General features: G+C 25.4%; 1 protein-coding gene across 1 annotated transcript; it reads right to left on the reverse strand.

The window, feature by feature from the left end:
• Positions 1-12,462: 12,462 nt before the first annotated feature.
• Positions 12,463-15,945, reverse strand: LOC124935244 (cucumisin-like). Its single transcript, XM_047475691.1, has 7 exons — positions 15,701-15,945; positions 15,112-15,622; positions 14,923-15,017; positions 13,784-14,005; positions 13,590-13,701; positions 13,071-13,284; positions 12,463-12,986 (listed from the first exon to the last, which is right to left on the reverse strand). Exons 1-7 carry the CDS (start codon positions 15,943-15,945, stop codon positions 12,463-12,465), a joined length of 1,923 nt encoding a protein of 640 aa, XP_047331647.1.
• Between the last annotated feature and the right edge of the window lie 1,862 nt (positions 15,946-17,807).

A 17,807-nucleotide genomic window follows, 5' to 3' on the forward strand; every position in this document is an offset into this window, starting at 1 on the left:
TAAAAAAAAAAATATACGAAGGAATATTTTTTTAGGGAAAGTAAAAATAAAAATATTAACAAAATTTAGTGTTGTGAAAAATATAAATATTAATAAATTTTAGTATTTAATAAGAATAAAAAAATACTATTAAAAAGGAGAAATTAAAATTTAAGATTTAAAGAAAAAAATGAATAAGTGGAGAGATTAGAGAGAAACTAGGAAAGATATATAATCATATATTTTTATTAAATTTAAAATATAATTAATAATTATTTATATAAATATATATGAATTTATTAATAATTAATTATATGAATTATATATATATATATAATATAAATATTAAATAATAATAATAATAAGTAAAAAAATTAAAATTTTATGATAATATATTTTAAATTTAAAAACATAATATAATTTCATATTTTATGTAATAAAATAAATATCTATATATATATATATATAATTAAATTTGAAATATTTATATTTATTTAATAAAATATACATATAAAATATTTAAAATTTAAAATTTTTATATAAATTAATTTGATTTGTTATTTAATAGAGTAAATATATATATAATATTACCATTTTAAAAATAGTTGATATTAAATATTTTTTTAATATTTTAAATTTAATAATTTATATTTATATATAATATTTAATAGTTAATATATATATATATATATATATATAATATTTAATAGTTAATATATATATATATAAATATAATATTTAAGTAATTAAATTGGCTAAATATAATATATATATAATTAAAATAAATAAATAAAATATCATTAAAATCGTGGGTTGTTATACAAAATAATTAATTAATTAATTCTCCTTAACCTCGATAACTTCTTCTCTCCTCAATCCCCTCTATTCCCACAACCTTTATTTTTATGACCTCAATTACTTATTCTCTCCTCAATCTCTCTCTCATCCCTCAACTCCTCAATCTCTCTCATCCCTCAACCCTCAATCCTATGCTCTCAAATCCCATCAACCCTCAATCCTATGCTCTCAAATCCCAGCAATAACTCTCCTCCTTCAAATCAATGCTTTTCATTCTCATTTGCTTTATAGATAAAATTATCATTGTATAATCAGGTTTTTGAGATACACTAAGAAGTTGTTAAATAGATTAAACAGATTTCTCCAATAATGTTTATATTATTAACTTTAATTTAAATTATTTATGTTGTAAATGTCTTTATATATAGGTATACTAAATTTGGACGGAATTAATTATAAAAAAGAGGAGGTAGTTAATTATGAAGAAAATGAGGTTTATGCTAAAGGAAGAAGAAATAGATGATAGAAGATAAAGATCAAGGAAGAAGAGATAGAAGATGAAGATCAAGGAAGAAGAGATAGAAGATGAAGATCAAGGAAGAAGAGATAGAAGATGAAGATCAAGGAAGAAGAGATAAAAGATGAAGATCAAGGAAGAAGAAATAGATGATAGAAGATGAATATCGAATTATTATTTTTTATTTTTTGTATTATGAATTTTTTTTATTTAAATGTAGTATTTGTATGTAATGGAATTAAATTATTTTAATGTTAATTTTGGAATTATATTTAAAAATTATCTTGTCATTTGAAATTTTGTATAAAATAATTAAATTTATTTTAAAGTGATTTTTAATTAAATAATTGAAATATTTTTTTTATAAATTCGGAATAAAAAATGTCAACAACCATTATAATTTAGAAATTACAACCACTTTTATAGTTCTTAATAACAACGCCTACAAAATGGTTAATATTGAATAATGACAACATTTTTTAAAAGGTTGATATTGCTTAATAACAATTGCATGTAAAACGGTTGATATTTCTTAATAACAACCGCTCACAAAACGGTTGTTATTGAGTAATAACAACAGCCCCAAAATGGTTGATATTTCATGTTTGAGCAATGCCTACGGAGGCTCTAGTAACGGATGTCAACCGCTTTTTGAACTGTTGTTATTACTCAATACTAACCATTTTTTGTTTAATAACAACAGTAAAAACCGTTGATATTGACCTTTTTTTTACTAGTGTATCTCTCGATAGGTATCCAAGATAGGTATCAAAACTCTATATGTCGATAGGTATCCAAAACATATCTCTCGATAGGTATCCAATTAAAATCATATTTCTCAATAGTTACTTTTCCTAATTCACAAACACAAAACTTATCTAGTGATAGTACCACAATTATTTATATATTATTGCCCTAACATTACCTGTTCGTAACCTCTTTGGCAATTTTGTTAAGCTCCCACGATAAATTTATATGTTGATAGTCCCAAGATCATGTACATATGATTGTCTTTCTTGTTAGTAACCCATGCGAAAAGTTTTCTAAACTTTCATGTTCCATTGATGTCACATCTATTAACATTAACACTAGTCATTTGTACAAGACTCTCAACAACATTGACCAAATGCTATAGACCTATAGACCGATAGGTAAAAATACAATTGTTTTAACTTGAATAACCTATTGATATTCATGTTTAATAGGAGTTGATTTTTAAATAAATACCTATGATTATTGTTGTACAATGATCCTATAGATTTTACGAATACTTTATTAAGATCTGTAAAACGGGATTCAAGAAATCATCCTTGTTAGGATGATTACCAAGGAAAGACCCTGATCAACGCGTGGAAAAACCTTGGTCAATTCTACATACAACAACACAAAGTCACTCTACCATCAACTAACTCTAAGTTCAATCTTTTCATCACCCTCTAAAATATAAATTGGATGAGAAAATCTTAGTATTATATATCATACTCGAATCCACATTTTTCAAAAACCAATTTGTTGTAATCATACTCGATATAATTAAATTTTAACATATTAAACCAATTATCTTATTTTTTTCATATTATATAATATATATATATATATAACATTTCATATATAATAAAAAATAGTATATCTCTAATACTAATTAAAAAATCATATCTTCTAATTTATTTCTTCATTTTTTTAATATATAATATTTATATATATATATAACATATCATATAAAATTTTCCCAACAAACACATTTCATATATAATAAAAGTATTATATATTTTATCTTAATTAAAATCATTTAGATAGATTTGATTAATTAGATTTGATTAATTAAATTTAATAAATAAAATTATAAGATTTAAAGGGTTATAAGCACTATAATTTTAGTTAACCAATTTATTAATTATTTTGAATAAAATAAAATTCAAATAATTAAAATTAAGACAAAAACATGATTAAATAAGTAAATGGATTAATTATTGTGATAATTAGACCCTAATTAATTAAAAATAATGGCCAAAAAAAATAAATAAAATAATTTGAACAAATTTTGTACTCATTTTATCTTAAATTAATTTTAGAAAAATCAAATATAATTAAAATAAATAATTTGGGATAAATGTTGTACCCATTTTATCTAAATAAATTATTTACTAATCCCCAAAAATAAATATAAAATAAAATAAATTATCAAAATAAATTTCTTATTTATAAAAGTATTTTGTAAAATGAAAATAGAGCAAAAATAGATTTAAAAAATCAATTTCACGCAAGCTTCATGGCTGGGAAAGGGTCGTAATCTACTGCAGCCGAAATTTGAAGAGATTAGTGTAAAACACCATACAACCATTGGATGAGCGCTATAAGCCCATCAAGCGCAAGAGAGCTATCTATGTCACCTACAACAACGAAGGAGGCGTGTTCTTGCGAATCAATATATCAACTAATGCGTGCCTCAACACTGTTCTCACGGACGCAACAAAATGCCCAAACGCCAACAAAACACAAACGGAGCGTCAGGCATTCAAATTTTCTCTTGAAATGATGTCGTTTTTCCTGATTTATTTTCTTCCTTACGGCGATGAACTAGATAATAACAAGCAAAGTGAAATGACCATACTTCGGTAATCATTTTCTTTACGTTGAGTCTGTATCAATTCTTATACAAACAACTAGGTGAAGATCAAACAAAAGACCATTAATGGTCTTTTGACTTAATTCAATCCACTAAAATGGTGAATCGACCTTAGGAGCAAGGCTGTAAAATTGAGGATTTATATAAAATCATTGGCCAAATATAAACTCGTAAAATCTAGATTTTACATAAAAAGAAAAATAAGAGTTTAATTTGAAAAAATAATAGTTATATATTATTATTATTTATTTATATTATTAAGTATTTTATACTTAGCTAATTTTAAAATTTTATATATTTAAATACAAAATTAATTAAAAAATAATAATAAGTAAATAACATTATAAAAAAATTACTTACAAAATTAATTATATTAATTTATTTATTTTATAAATTATTGCTTTATTTTTATTTTTTAAATATAAATTTATTTTTTAAACGTAAAATCATATAAATTATAAAACGAAATTAAATTTAAACTTGTAAAATCGTAAAATCTTATTATTGTAAGTTTGAAATAGTAAGAGTTTACCTAATTAAAAGTTTACTTGAAATCAGACACGTTAATTTTCCGTAAAATTATAAAATGGTAAAATTTTAAGAGTCAACTCGAGATTTTAATAGCCTTACTTGGGAGGCTATTAATAGCCTCCTCTTGGCAAACTAAAGGCAAAAGATTCAATCTCTATCTAACAATCAAGACCAAGTATAAATCCGCCATTAAAGCTCATCAAACTTTTCTGAAAATTTAGAATTTTCGTATAAGGCTAAAAAGCTTTAATATAGGCATTCAGGAAGTTTCGCTAAGAGTTAAGGAGTGTTCTCTAACTCCAAATAAGCTTTCAATCACACTTTAATACGAATTACAAATTAGAATTGTAATTTTTATATTTCACTTTTTCCTGTCATATACTGCTTGATTGTTTGATTGGAAAACGATCCTAAGATCATTTATAAACTTTATGTTGAAACAAGATCCAATAAATCGACTTAAATCAGTAAACTACAAATTTGATTTTGAAAATTTTCAAAATCGGGTTTCTATTCTTGAGTTGTTACTCAATAATAATAACCCATAAAACTGTCCAACGTGTTTCTAAGGATGTTGGGAACATAATTAAGTCAATTCTAGACCATCTTGATCATGTTGAATCAAAAGTTAATTTTTTTTATAAAAATAAAAATTTCAATTATTAAATTGGTTAAAATGAACAATGAGTGTTTATGTTTTGGTTTCATTCAACCATATGGAGCATAATGAAGCTATTGATAAGTTCATTGCACTTCATTAAAGCTTAAAACCGAAAAACTCATTTTTTATATAAAAAATGTTCATTAAGTGGATCATCATTCCGATCGAATGACACCTCGAGATGATGTTATAAATGATCTTATGAGCTATACAAATATTTCCATGCCCTAAAATCAAAGGATTAGGGCCTCAAAAGAAACCATCAAACCTGCAGTTTGATGTTTTTGAGGATCATGAAACCTAACCATAGTCTAACCTAGGACCGAGAGTCTTTTGCACCCATAACCAATAAAGTTTGCCCGAGACTAACCCAGGACCGAGTGTTCTTCACACCAAGGACCGAAGAAACATAACTCGAGGCTAACTTAGGACCTAGTGTTTTTCACACCCTAGACCGAAGAAAGTTAGCCCAAGGCTAACCTAGGCCCGAGCATTCCTGCACCCAACCAAGAATTCTAACACCCCGACCGAGGACTCCTACACATAGGACCAATGTTTTCCGCACCCGAACGAGAGTCTCTAGCACCTTGACCAAGACCGAGGGCTTTAGCCCAAGACCGAATAAAATTACACTATGACCTATTTAATTTGGATTTTTAATTTTCAAATTTATTATTGTGACTTATTTATTATTAAAAAAACAAAATATAACGGTCGAAAAAATCATTTTGTTTTATTATCACATGTTTTTCTATACCTATATATATTAATTTTTTTAGGTAGTTTTTAATAATTTATTATTATAAAAAAATTAAATTAAGACGAACAATATTTATATTAACAGATATTTTTTTATTTAATTATTATACTAATTTAAGGATTTTTTAATATTTGTCAAATTATTTATAATAATTATTTTTTATTACCACATATTTATTTTATTTTATTATTTATATATCTATATATATTAATTTTAAATAATTTATTAATATAAAAAATAAATTAAGACCAATAATTATTTTATTAGCACATATTTTGTTTTTAATTATTTTATTAATTTAATTATTTTTTAATATTTATCTAATTATTTATTATAATAATTATTTATTATAAAAACAAATTAACACAATATATATACAACAACTTTATTATCATATATATATATTAATTTAATTATATATATATATATATATATTAATTTTAAATATTATTTTATATTAGTTCAATAATCTATTATATTAATTTATTTGTTTTTAAATAATTAATTTTAGTTATTTTATTTATTTTTCGATTTTTATAAATATCAATTCATTCTAAATTTGGTTATTTAATAAGTATATAATAATAAAGAATATTAAAAATATATATATATAATTTAATTGGTAATTTAATCCAAAATTCAATGATTTTTTTTCTACTCTATTTTTCTTCCCACACAAGGGATATTAATAATTTATATAATTGGTCCGCATACATGATATTTTTTAGATGTTTTTCAAACCTTATAAATATACTCGATAAATGGAAAAATACAAGTAACCATTAAATTTAAATTAAACTTAATTTATAAAAATTAAAACCAATTCTAAGATTTGAATAATATTATTTTTATTTAAAATATTTATATATAAATAATATTTTGTTTATATTCTTTTACATGTGCATTTTCACTTAGGTCGAATTAATATCTGATCATTCTCAATTCACATAGTTAAACCAAGTATACAATCTAAACATTATTGTCAACTCAAGATTAGGAAACTCAGTTTTTAAACCAAATCAGAATGTAAAGTTTGAACAGAGAAATCATCTCATAAGCTCATCACGTATTACTAAACATCATCTAAAGCACACTTGATCTACTTAACACACAATCATAAATGTTTTTCTTTTCAAGAATAGAATCTGCACGACCAAGTTTTAAAATAATTCTTTGAAATTGATTTTTGCATTCTTAGTTCATCATAAACATCTGGGCTAGTTATAAAACGCATACATCAAACATAGAACCGAACAGAATCTAGGGTCAAGTAATGGACAACCAAAAATAAAAACTAGACATAAACCTGCACATCCAAATTTCAAGATTTATTTCAAACGTATATGTTTTAACATCACACACAAAGTGGAATCTTGATACATAAATAAACCCAAAAAAATCATCAGGCTAACATAATGTCCTCTAATTTACTTTCGGATTCCAACATCATTCACATTTTATCTCAAAACTGAAGACGTTTGAAGACTTACATGTTATAATTATCCTAATTAGATCCTAATTTAATGTGTGAAATTAAAATCTGAATGCGGCAGAAGCGTACCTTAATTAATTGCATGAATATTTTATTTTCTTGTAATAGAAAAAGTTTTTAATCTCTCATTTCTTTAGACTTTCTGTATGTAGAATGGTTCTTCCATTTGATGAGTAAGTCAATAGGTTTCTCTCTCTGTTAATGGAGACGCAAAGGAGAATTAACGTTACTTCAAATGAGAATCATTACCGTTACATATAACCAACATTAAGTTAGTTATTATAGTTAGGTAATTTCTAATTTAGCCCGTTCATAAAATTAGAAATCCCACTTAGGTATCCTCACTTTATATTCATGACAAATACAACCATAAACCATAAACTTAATTTCACATTAGATCACATTATTTTGGCTTATATTAAATATGACATTTGTACAATTATTTATTATACTAGTGACCATATAAATTCCAACAATCTCCCACTAGGTCACGTATGTACAAAAAATAAATGTATCAACCATAATGCGCCTGAAGTTTAATGTCATCTCAATCATATGTTGTATAAACAATTTTATCAATTAATTATATCAATATAGGACCAAAGAGCTCGTCGTTGTATTTAAGCACAACTAGACCCAACAATGATCACATAAATCAATACAATTAATTGACAAATAATATCATGAATGTGAAGAATGAAAATTCCATGCAAGGTGATCTTTTCATGTCACTTTTCAACTAGTCCTACTCTACTTTATTGAGATCATACTTTAAACATAATTATACAAAGTGTAATGAACTGAATAATACTTAATTTCTTATCAGAATAAAAACTTTATAAATATCTATAAAATAATTAAACTGAAAGATGTCAAAATTACAAACTCCCACTGAAGTTAGAGATCGTTGATCTCTACGACACTCATACAAGCAATATCCTCATGAAAGACATTAGATGATAAACCTATTGCCAATAGGTTCATAACCATAGAGTTTGTACATATATATTTTATAGAAATCTATCCACTTTGTATCATTTCTTTCATTAAATAAACTTGATGTCAAAATCACTTAATTTGATGCCCAGTAACATGTCATAAATTGCGCTGCAATAGTGGATGACGCCATAAGTATTTGTTTGACACTTCTTCAAGAAACGATAAAACCAGCTAGCGAAAAATATTACCCGAAGTAGATTTCATACTATTTTGGCATCCCGTAATATCAGAGTCAGAATACTCAATGATCTCAAGACTTTCCGACTTTCTATATGTGAGCATTTAATTCTTAGTTCTTTTCAAATATTACGTAAGTATTGGCTACTTAATGTCAAGCAAAATTTGTGACAAACAAAATGTCACCTATATATAAAACCATAAATAGACGTTTACTCCCACTGAACATGTGATACACAAATAATCAATTAAATTCACCTAAAAATCAAAAGAGAGAATTATTATTTTTGTAAAATTTGTGGTATCACTAACGAGACTTTAAGTCTATAGATGAATTTCTTTAATTTGCAAACCATATTAATTTTGTCTCTCGACACAAAGTATTCTCATTGCACCAAATTGTTTTTCAATATCTCTATAGAAAAACCCCTTAACATCTACTATGGTGAAGCTCCATATCAAAATATGTAACGGGTGTCATAATTTTATTCTTAAAGAGTAATTCAATTAAATTGGATTGTCATAAATAAAGACACTTGATTTTGAGGTTGTTGAGTTTGTACTTAATGAGTTTGATCATATTGTCTTGTTACTCTTGATTTTCGAACATTATCCTCAATATCAATAAAATCCTTATCAATGTCAAAAACACTTAAGATATAAATCAAATCTTCCACAATAGGAATTATTGATCTAAATCATTTTTAAAGACACAATCATTTCTCCCATCAAACTCAATTACTCAAAAAAATATTGTAGTCTCGTCTAAAAAAAAACTATCTTTAACTTGACATAATAAAAAAATTATAGCCCTTAATCACTTAGAATATTTAATAAAATAGTTGCTCACATTTATAAACTTAAGTAACAATTAAATTCAAATAATGATTTATCCCATCTCAAAATACTTAATGCAACATTAATATCAAGTCTTTGGACAGTAATATTAATTGCTAATAGTATTTTGGTGTAATGATCAAACATTAATAATAAGACTCCGTCAAATAATCAATCTATCTTTGGATGGATTAATTATTCACATGAATAAGACTTTATAATTATTACATATTTATCATCACAAGTATTAATGTAATTCTGTCAATTAATTATCAGCCTTTGGGCCAAATAATATAATCACATGAATTACACAATACTATCATTCAAAATTGTCTTAAATTATTTTCAACAAACATTGTCATTTTGGTAATTATTTGTATCAATCAATACAATCCAAATAATGAACAATAATATCATTATTTTAAATTTAAATGTCATATTATTGTATATAACCCAAATCAATAATATATAATTTTTCAAGAAACAAATTATTCCTTAATTCTCTCTTTAATTTATAATATATATTATATCAATCCTTTAACATTATTCCTTAATTCTATATGTCGACTTTCAAAGTAAAACAGAGAATTCTTCCTTAATCTATCATCAAATGTGAACAATTATTAAATAATTATTTAATCGTTCTCCTTTACTAGATATTCATAACCTTAATCTATCATCAAATGGGAACAATTTAATCGTTCCCCTTTAACACGAGATATTCATAAATCTACGAAACTTTTATAGAGAAATTTATATATCCATAAATCCAAAAAACTTACCAACATAATCTAAATATCCATAAATTTAGGATAAATCTTTATATTCCGTACTCAATTATTCCATATTATCAAAATTCAATTATCTATATATTCCGAAATCATGTCACTTAATCTATCATCAATTTTCATATTTTCATGATAAACTTCATAAAATTAATTTTAATTCATAATATATAAATATTGAAAGAAAATAAATAAATATATATATATATATCTTTCCGATTAAAATTTTCAAATCTATATATATATTCTTCATCAAATTGATTGACAAAATCATTCCTAGTGGTTTGAAATTATCAAAACCAATATATATAGTCCGAACACATAAAAAAACTAAATATCTCTAAATCTAGGGATCTTATGAGATAATTCAAATATCTCTTCGCATCAATCTTCATGATATATATCCTATAATCTTAATTTAAAGATATATCCATATTAATGAAATATATATATATAATCCGATTTAAAATTTCATATCTAAAATATATATCTTAATAATATTATCAAAATCAATATATTTATTCCTAATAATATTATTGATATGATTTGAAATTGTCAAAAATTCATGCATATATATCTTAAACCGAATGATATAAAATCTTATCACATGATTAAATTAGGATGGCTCTGATATCAATTATTAGAATTATCCTAATTAGATCCTAATTTAATGTGTGAGAAATTAAAATCTGAATGCGGCGGAAGCGTACCTTAATTAATTGCATGAATCTTCTATTTCCTTGTAATAGAAAAAGTCTTTAATCTCTCATTTTTTAGACTTTCTGTATGTGGAATGGTTCTTCTATTTGATGAGTAAGTCAATAGTTTTCTCTCTCTATTGATGGGAACGCAAAGGAGAATTGATGTTACTAAAATGGGGACCATTACCGTTATATATAACCAACATTAAGTTAGTTATTATAGTTAGGTAATTTCTAATTTAGCCCATTCATAAAATTAGAAATCCCACTTAGGTATCCTCACTTTATATTAATGACAAATACAACAATAAACCATAAGTTTAATTTCAGATTAGATCACATTATTTTGGCTTATATTAAATATGACATTTGTACAATTATTTATTATACTAGTGACCATATAAATTCCAACATTACAAGTTTATTTTTCTAATTGCCTGAGAATCTAATCTGTTTTTCTCTTGTCCGAGCCGACCAAAGAAAATCTCTCCTGCACCCAGATCGCGACCCTGTTCTATATTATGTCTCAATCTTCTTTATCTAGCTGTTTCATCGCGGTCCTCGCAATCCTCACGTCTTCATCGTCATTTTCTTCTTTCTTTGGTTCAGATATCAGTAGCTTTGTTTTTTTTTTTCGAGAGGGGTTTATGTGCCTCTTGTTTGATGTTCTTGATGTCCATACATCTCTTTCTCCGTCCTTGGGCAGGCCTGCTAGAAGCCTAAACAAAAGCAACAGGTAAATAGATAAGAGATTAGGATGTGTTTATTTCCAAAATATTTTCTTCTTTACTTCACCTAAAACCAAACAATCAATTACAAATTAATTTAATGGTAACATTCATTATTTAAACCATATAATTTGTTTGCTTTATTTATACGACTTTTATTTTTTATCTAAATAAACTCAAAATTATAATTATAATCTTAGGTGCAAAATATGGGTGTCTACAAGATGTATTAGCACATCAGCTTCACTTGCTAAAGCCTTGGATATTCGAAGAGCAATATCTTTTTCCATTGAACATGGATGGAGTATGGTCGAGTTGGAGTCTGATATCAAGTATGTGATCGATGCTATATGCTCCACTAAGAACCCTGGCTTCGTAGAATGGGCGCCTATGGTACATGATATCAAATTTCAACTTCAACATCATTTAGAAATCAAGACAACCTTTATTCATATGGAAGTGATTTTGGTGGCTGATTAAGTAGCAAAATAGTGCACCTATTTTAGTTATTTTATTGTGTTTCTCATCGTTTTTTACCTGATCCTCTTTGAATTTTATTGTGTAATGACTCATTTTAAGTTAATTGTAGTACTCTTTATTATAAAAAGAAAATAGTATTATAATGTAAAAAATTAGTGTTAAAAGTTAAAATAGGTAAGAATACCGAGTAGTAGAGAAAAAAATGACATCTTAAATTATATTTTAAGATATTTGTAAAGACAACTCTAAATAATATAATGCATATTACAACAAACATAATTTTGAGACATAGTCTCCATAAACAAAATATTATTCAAGGAGACAACAATATCATAAAATCACATATTTTCAATATGCTCTTATTATTTAGGTTTCATATTATTTTAGTTGTTTATATTGTATAAATAACAATGGGGCTTCTCACTTTGTGTGTGCCGTCTACCCATGACAAAGAAGCACTAATAATTGTTGATCGAGGAATTATTCCCTCAACAGTCACAGTGAATGATTGAGTTTGTCCGACACCAGTGAAAGAGAGTGTATCAGGAAAAACATGTATTTTCAATTTTTCTGAAGAATCAATTTTGACATTGTAAGTAGACGATGCCAAGCCCACATTCGTAACTTTCCTAAGAAATGTGACCTTAAAATTTTTCAACGGAAGGGTAAGGAAGCAAAATGAAGGCATATTAAGATTCCAGTCATACTGTTTCACAAACTTGGTGCATGTGGTATTGTCGCCCGTAATATAGTGAATTTGTTGATTGGTATATCCTAGACTGCACAAGAACTGTATATAATCCTCTTTATTGGCATCATATACAAGTCCAGGATCGATGGCCGCTAGAGGATTTATGAGTCCTGCTCCATAACCAAATTCTTGTTCTGGAGTTGTCATTGCACTCATGGTGAATGCTGCCAAAACAATTTTGTAGAGAAAATTATAAATAAGATTTAAGAAACTTAATAGAATAAGTGAGTTATATGTTAAATAAATACCAGTAGTCATAAGAGCAGATTTTATAGCGGATGGAGACCATAATGGATTAAAAGATTTGACATATGCAGCCGCGGCACTAACATGTGGGCATGCCATTGATGTGCCCGATTTGATTGAATAAGGAATTCTTCTTCTATCTATTTTTAGATTCGTAGGAGAATTCGCAAGTGTCCACGCTGCCAATATGTTATCACCAGGTGCAGACAAATCTGGCTACAATAAGAGAAATAAACTTTTGTATAATTTATATTATCTTGCATATGTTGCTAATGTAAAACTTCTAATCTTTATTTTTGTTTAAGAAAACCGCAATCAAGACATCTCTATTTTTGTTTAAGAAAATCACAACCAAGGATTCTAAATAATATACATATACATTAATTTTTTTTCTTGTTAATTTATTATATAGATAAAATTCCTATGGTAATTGAGGTTGATCAAAATCATTTTCACAAAAATGTGACACCATCTTTTAACCTACAGAAAAGGGTATAATCAATGAGGATAACTTATACAACCTTGAGGATGCCAAATGTTTTAGTATTTGGTCCCCTAGACGAGGCAGGTGAAGTATATGGTGCAAACTCATCAACAATTTCATAGCTCTTCATTATGCTTGCAGTTGCATCTCTATTTCATACAAAAAAAAAATTAAATCAAATAGTAAAATTAAATCCTAAAAAAAAAAAGAATTCTTCTATATATATTATACCTTGTTCTATTAATATAGTTCAAGATTTGTATTCCATCCTCACCTCCAACTAAAGTTGTTGGAAGGGAAAAAACCTTAGCAGTTGTTGAAGATATATTTGTTCGTATCACCATACCAACTGCTCCACCCAAAAGAGCTTCTTCTTCTCTTGTATTAAATTCGTCATAAACTATAATTTTACCTTTTACCAACCGTCGATTAAGTGGTTTTGGAAGGCAGGACCTGCAAGTTTATGAGAGCAATAAGAGTATAAAACCCTAAGAGCAAGGAAAAATGACTTTGGTTTAATAACTTTGGAAGCTTAAGGTATAAATGAACAAAAATAAATTTACTTTATATAATGTTACAATATGCCATAAACTTTAAAAGAATCAAAATGAAAATTATATTTAAAAAAATGTAAATAACCTTATTCATTTATTTAATTTTTAATTTACAACGTAGCACGACTCACGTTAATAATCATTACTCTAACTTTAACAATAAAATCATGGTAATGTGTTCTTATAAGTAAAATTTTTAACATTAAAACTATTACAATGAGTTACAAATATCTATATTATTTTTATATTATATATTATATAGTTTAGTTTTAAGGTTGACAAGAGGGATTAATGGAATGAAATATTTGATTTACTAAAGAGAGAATTCTTATTTACGCTTTTTACTAACTAGATATTAAGTCATCTAAACATAAAAAAAAATCAAATTGAGCTTATTTGCTAAAAAAAATTAAAATTAAATCAAAATCATTTATATTTGATAAAATAATGTTGATTCGAAAAAAAGTAATTAACTTTATCCATTAATTACTTCATTTTTTAACCGCTTACATAAACACATTACATCTAATTTAATCATAATATCTATATCAAATCAAAACAAAATTAATTTGATTTATTATTTAAAATATTTGTTAAAAGTGAATGTAATGGTTACAAAATATAATTAGTTTCTAAATAACAATATAATTTTAAAAAAACTCACTGAATTAAATATTAAATATATATATGTCCTCATAGGAATAACATATAAACAAGCTATCAAATATATGCTTATCAATTATAACATCATTGTATTAGGATGTTTTATAATAGTTTTTTTTTTAAAGAGATTAAAGAGAGAATATTTTGCAGTACCTAAAATTAGGAACACAGAAGCCTCTCCTTTTCACATTAGCAGCATGCACTATAGGAGAGAAACCATTAGGATCAAAAGTGTTCACTGAAAATCCCTGCATTAGAGAAATGAATAAACAATTAAATGACTAATAAATACATTATATCCAGACTTTGCTAAAATAAAAGAAATGATAGAGAAAAACTCACTTCTAATGTTGTACCATCACCCAACTTCAGATTGGTAATAAATTTACGATCAGTCCTGCTTGCTGCAACTGTAAGTGACCATGGAGAAACATTAGCTATAGTTCCAATTTTCGGACCATTGTTTCCGCCAGCCAATGTAGTTAAAATTCCTTTACTCATTGCGTGAAAAGATCCAACATCTATTGCATTATTAAAATAGTCGCTAACAATAATGCCTTCGAGAGAACATGATATTATGTCAACCCCATCGTTTATGGCATCATCAAATGCTGCCATGATGTCGCTAGATACGCAACCGGTTGACCAACATACTTTATATACCGCGATTCGCGAAGATGGGACTCCTCCTCGAGCTGTTCCTTTAGCAAGACCATAGAAGCTTGTACTAACAAGGCCACCAGCTATAATTGATGCTACATGAGTTCCATGACCATCTGTGTCTCTAGGAGACTCAATATCATCTTTTTTGAAGTCTTTATCTTTATTGTAGTACCTTGCTCCGATTATTTTGCTACATGTAGAGGGTAATATCTAACCATTATATTTTTTAATTTAATTCAAATAATTCATAAAAAACAACATATCTTACTTATTGCAAGTGAAATTAGTTAGCCCTTCACAAGAACCCTTCCATTTACTTGGGGGTGGTCCAAATCCTTCATCTATAAAGCTTTTTGATTCTGGCCATATTCCAGAATCCAGTACTCCAATAATAATATCGCTTTCAACCGTTTTTTCTCGTTTAACCGTCTCAGGAAATCCAATAAAATCCCATGATCTTGTTGTAAGCATATGGTTGATTTTATTGGGAAACACAGATATTACTTCTTTCATTACTGAAAACTCATTAAATTGATGAATGTAAATGACAATTTTATAATTTTATTATAGTGTTTATATAAAATATGAAATAATCAAAGAGCTTACATGATATTTGTTGAACTTCCTCGTTCGTTAATATAGCGACAAATGCATTGAAATTATTTTTGTAACTGTGAATAATTTTTGGCGAAGATTTGCTTCTCAAGAAAAACAAAATTTAAAATAAATATTATCGAACATAAATTTGATATAATTAATATTAAGGATGAATAGAGATAAAATAATTATTTAAAAAAAGTTTATATTATTAATATTATTACCTGTCGAGAGCTTTTTTTAAAAAATTCAAATGCAAGAGAGATGGAGAGATACCCGATGTTATTTCCAAGTGTCCCATATACACTATATATTCCTGTATAAACAAAATACATGTCAAAATATAATAAATATATTTATATATATAATTGGTAAGATGTTATTAATGAAAAATTCAATTCCGTGTGGCATTACGTAATATTAAACTGAGCACTAGTTACAACTAAATATAACAATTATATTATGTCTTCCCATTTCTGATCATAATTATTATATTTTAACATGAATGAAAATGATATTTGTATTCACTTAATTTGTTTTCATTTCAAATTTTAGTAAATACAATCAAATATAATAACAATAACATATTTATTTAGCTTTCATATTTTATAAGAACTTTATGTTTATATTTTTATAATAATATTAATTTTTAATATAGTTAAATATATTATATAAAAATTCTTTTATATATTTTATTGTAAATAAATATTTATTTAATGAATGTGATATAAATGATGTCCCAAGTTAAAATAATAAATACCACAAACATATAATGTAAATATGTATAAAAATTATATATTGTTTTCTTTATTTTATTTCATAGATAAAAGAGGAACCAATTCTAATTTTATTTTATGTTGAACTTCCCAAACTAACATATTTTAATATTTAAACTTAGATTTCTATTTTAATTTTTTATTTATTTATTTACATTTAAAATCATTAAATTATATGTATATATATAAATTATTATTTTATTAAAATATTTAAATTATTATTTTTTTATAAATTTTATTATTTATATTTTAATATATATATATATATATATATATATTTCCATTATTATTTTATATAATTTATTTTTTAAGTTTCATCCAATAATATATAAATGAGAATCGTTTAAATATAAATTTAAATGATAAAAACAACAAGATTGTTCAAAGTATCATCAAACAAATTCGAAACATAACGGAATTAAACATTTGAAAAAAAAAACATAAGTAATAGGTGAAAGAAATATTTATCTAACATTTCTTTTAACTTTCTAGGATTTCTTTTAACTAAATTGGGACTAGATTATTAATAGTATATTATCAATAAAATTTGATAAAAAAAATATTGATTTAGGATTTTAGAATGTTTACGTTTATACCCATACCCTATTTATGTAATTCTACCAAAATATTTACTTATGACTATTACAAACTCTTCTTTATGATTGATGATTTCTCTTATTTATGTGATTTATTTTGTGGAGATCAAACTTAAGAAAGGGAAGAATGCCAAATTTATCACTGAACTATAACAAAATATTCACGTATATCACTGAACTAATTTTTTGTTCGCTCATACCACTGTAGTTGAACTTAATGTTAATCTATATCATTTGTTAACAAAAAAATCAAAATCCGTTATGTTTTTCGTTAAAAGATGACACATGTGATTGACATGCCATTTTTTAAAAATTAATATATATTATATATTTTTTTATTCATATTTCTAAATAATAAAACGCTTACATTTTAGATTCATTAACCAAACAATTTAGACATTTTGAG

This window comes from Impatiens glandulifera, chromosome 4 (genome assembly GCF_907164915.1).
Source record: "Impatiens glandulifera chromosome 4, dImpGla2.1, whole genome shotgun sequence".
Lineage (NCBI taxonomy): Eukaryota > Viridiplantae > Streptophyta > Magnoliopsida > Ericales > Balsaminaceae > Impatiens > Impatiens glandulifera.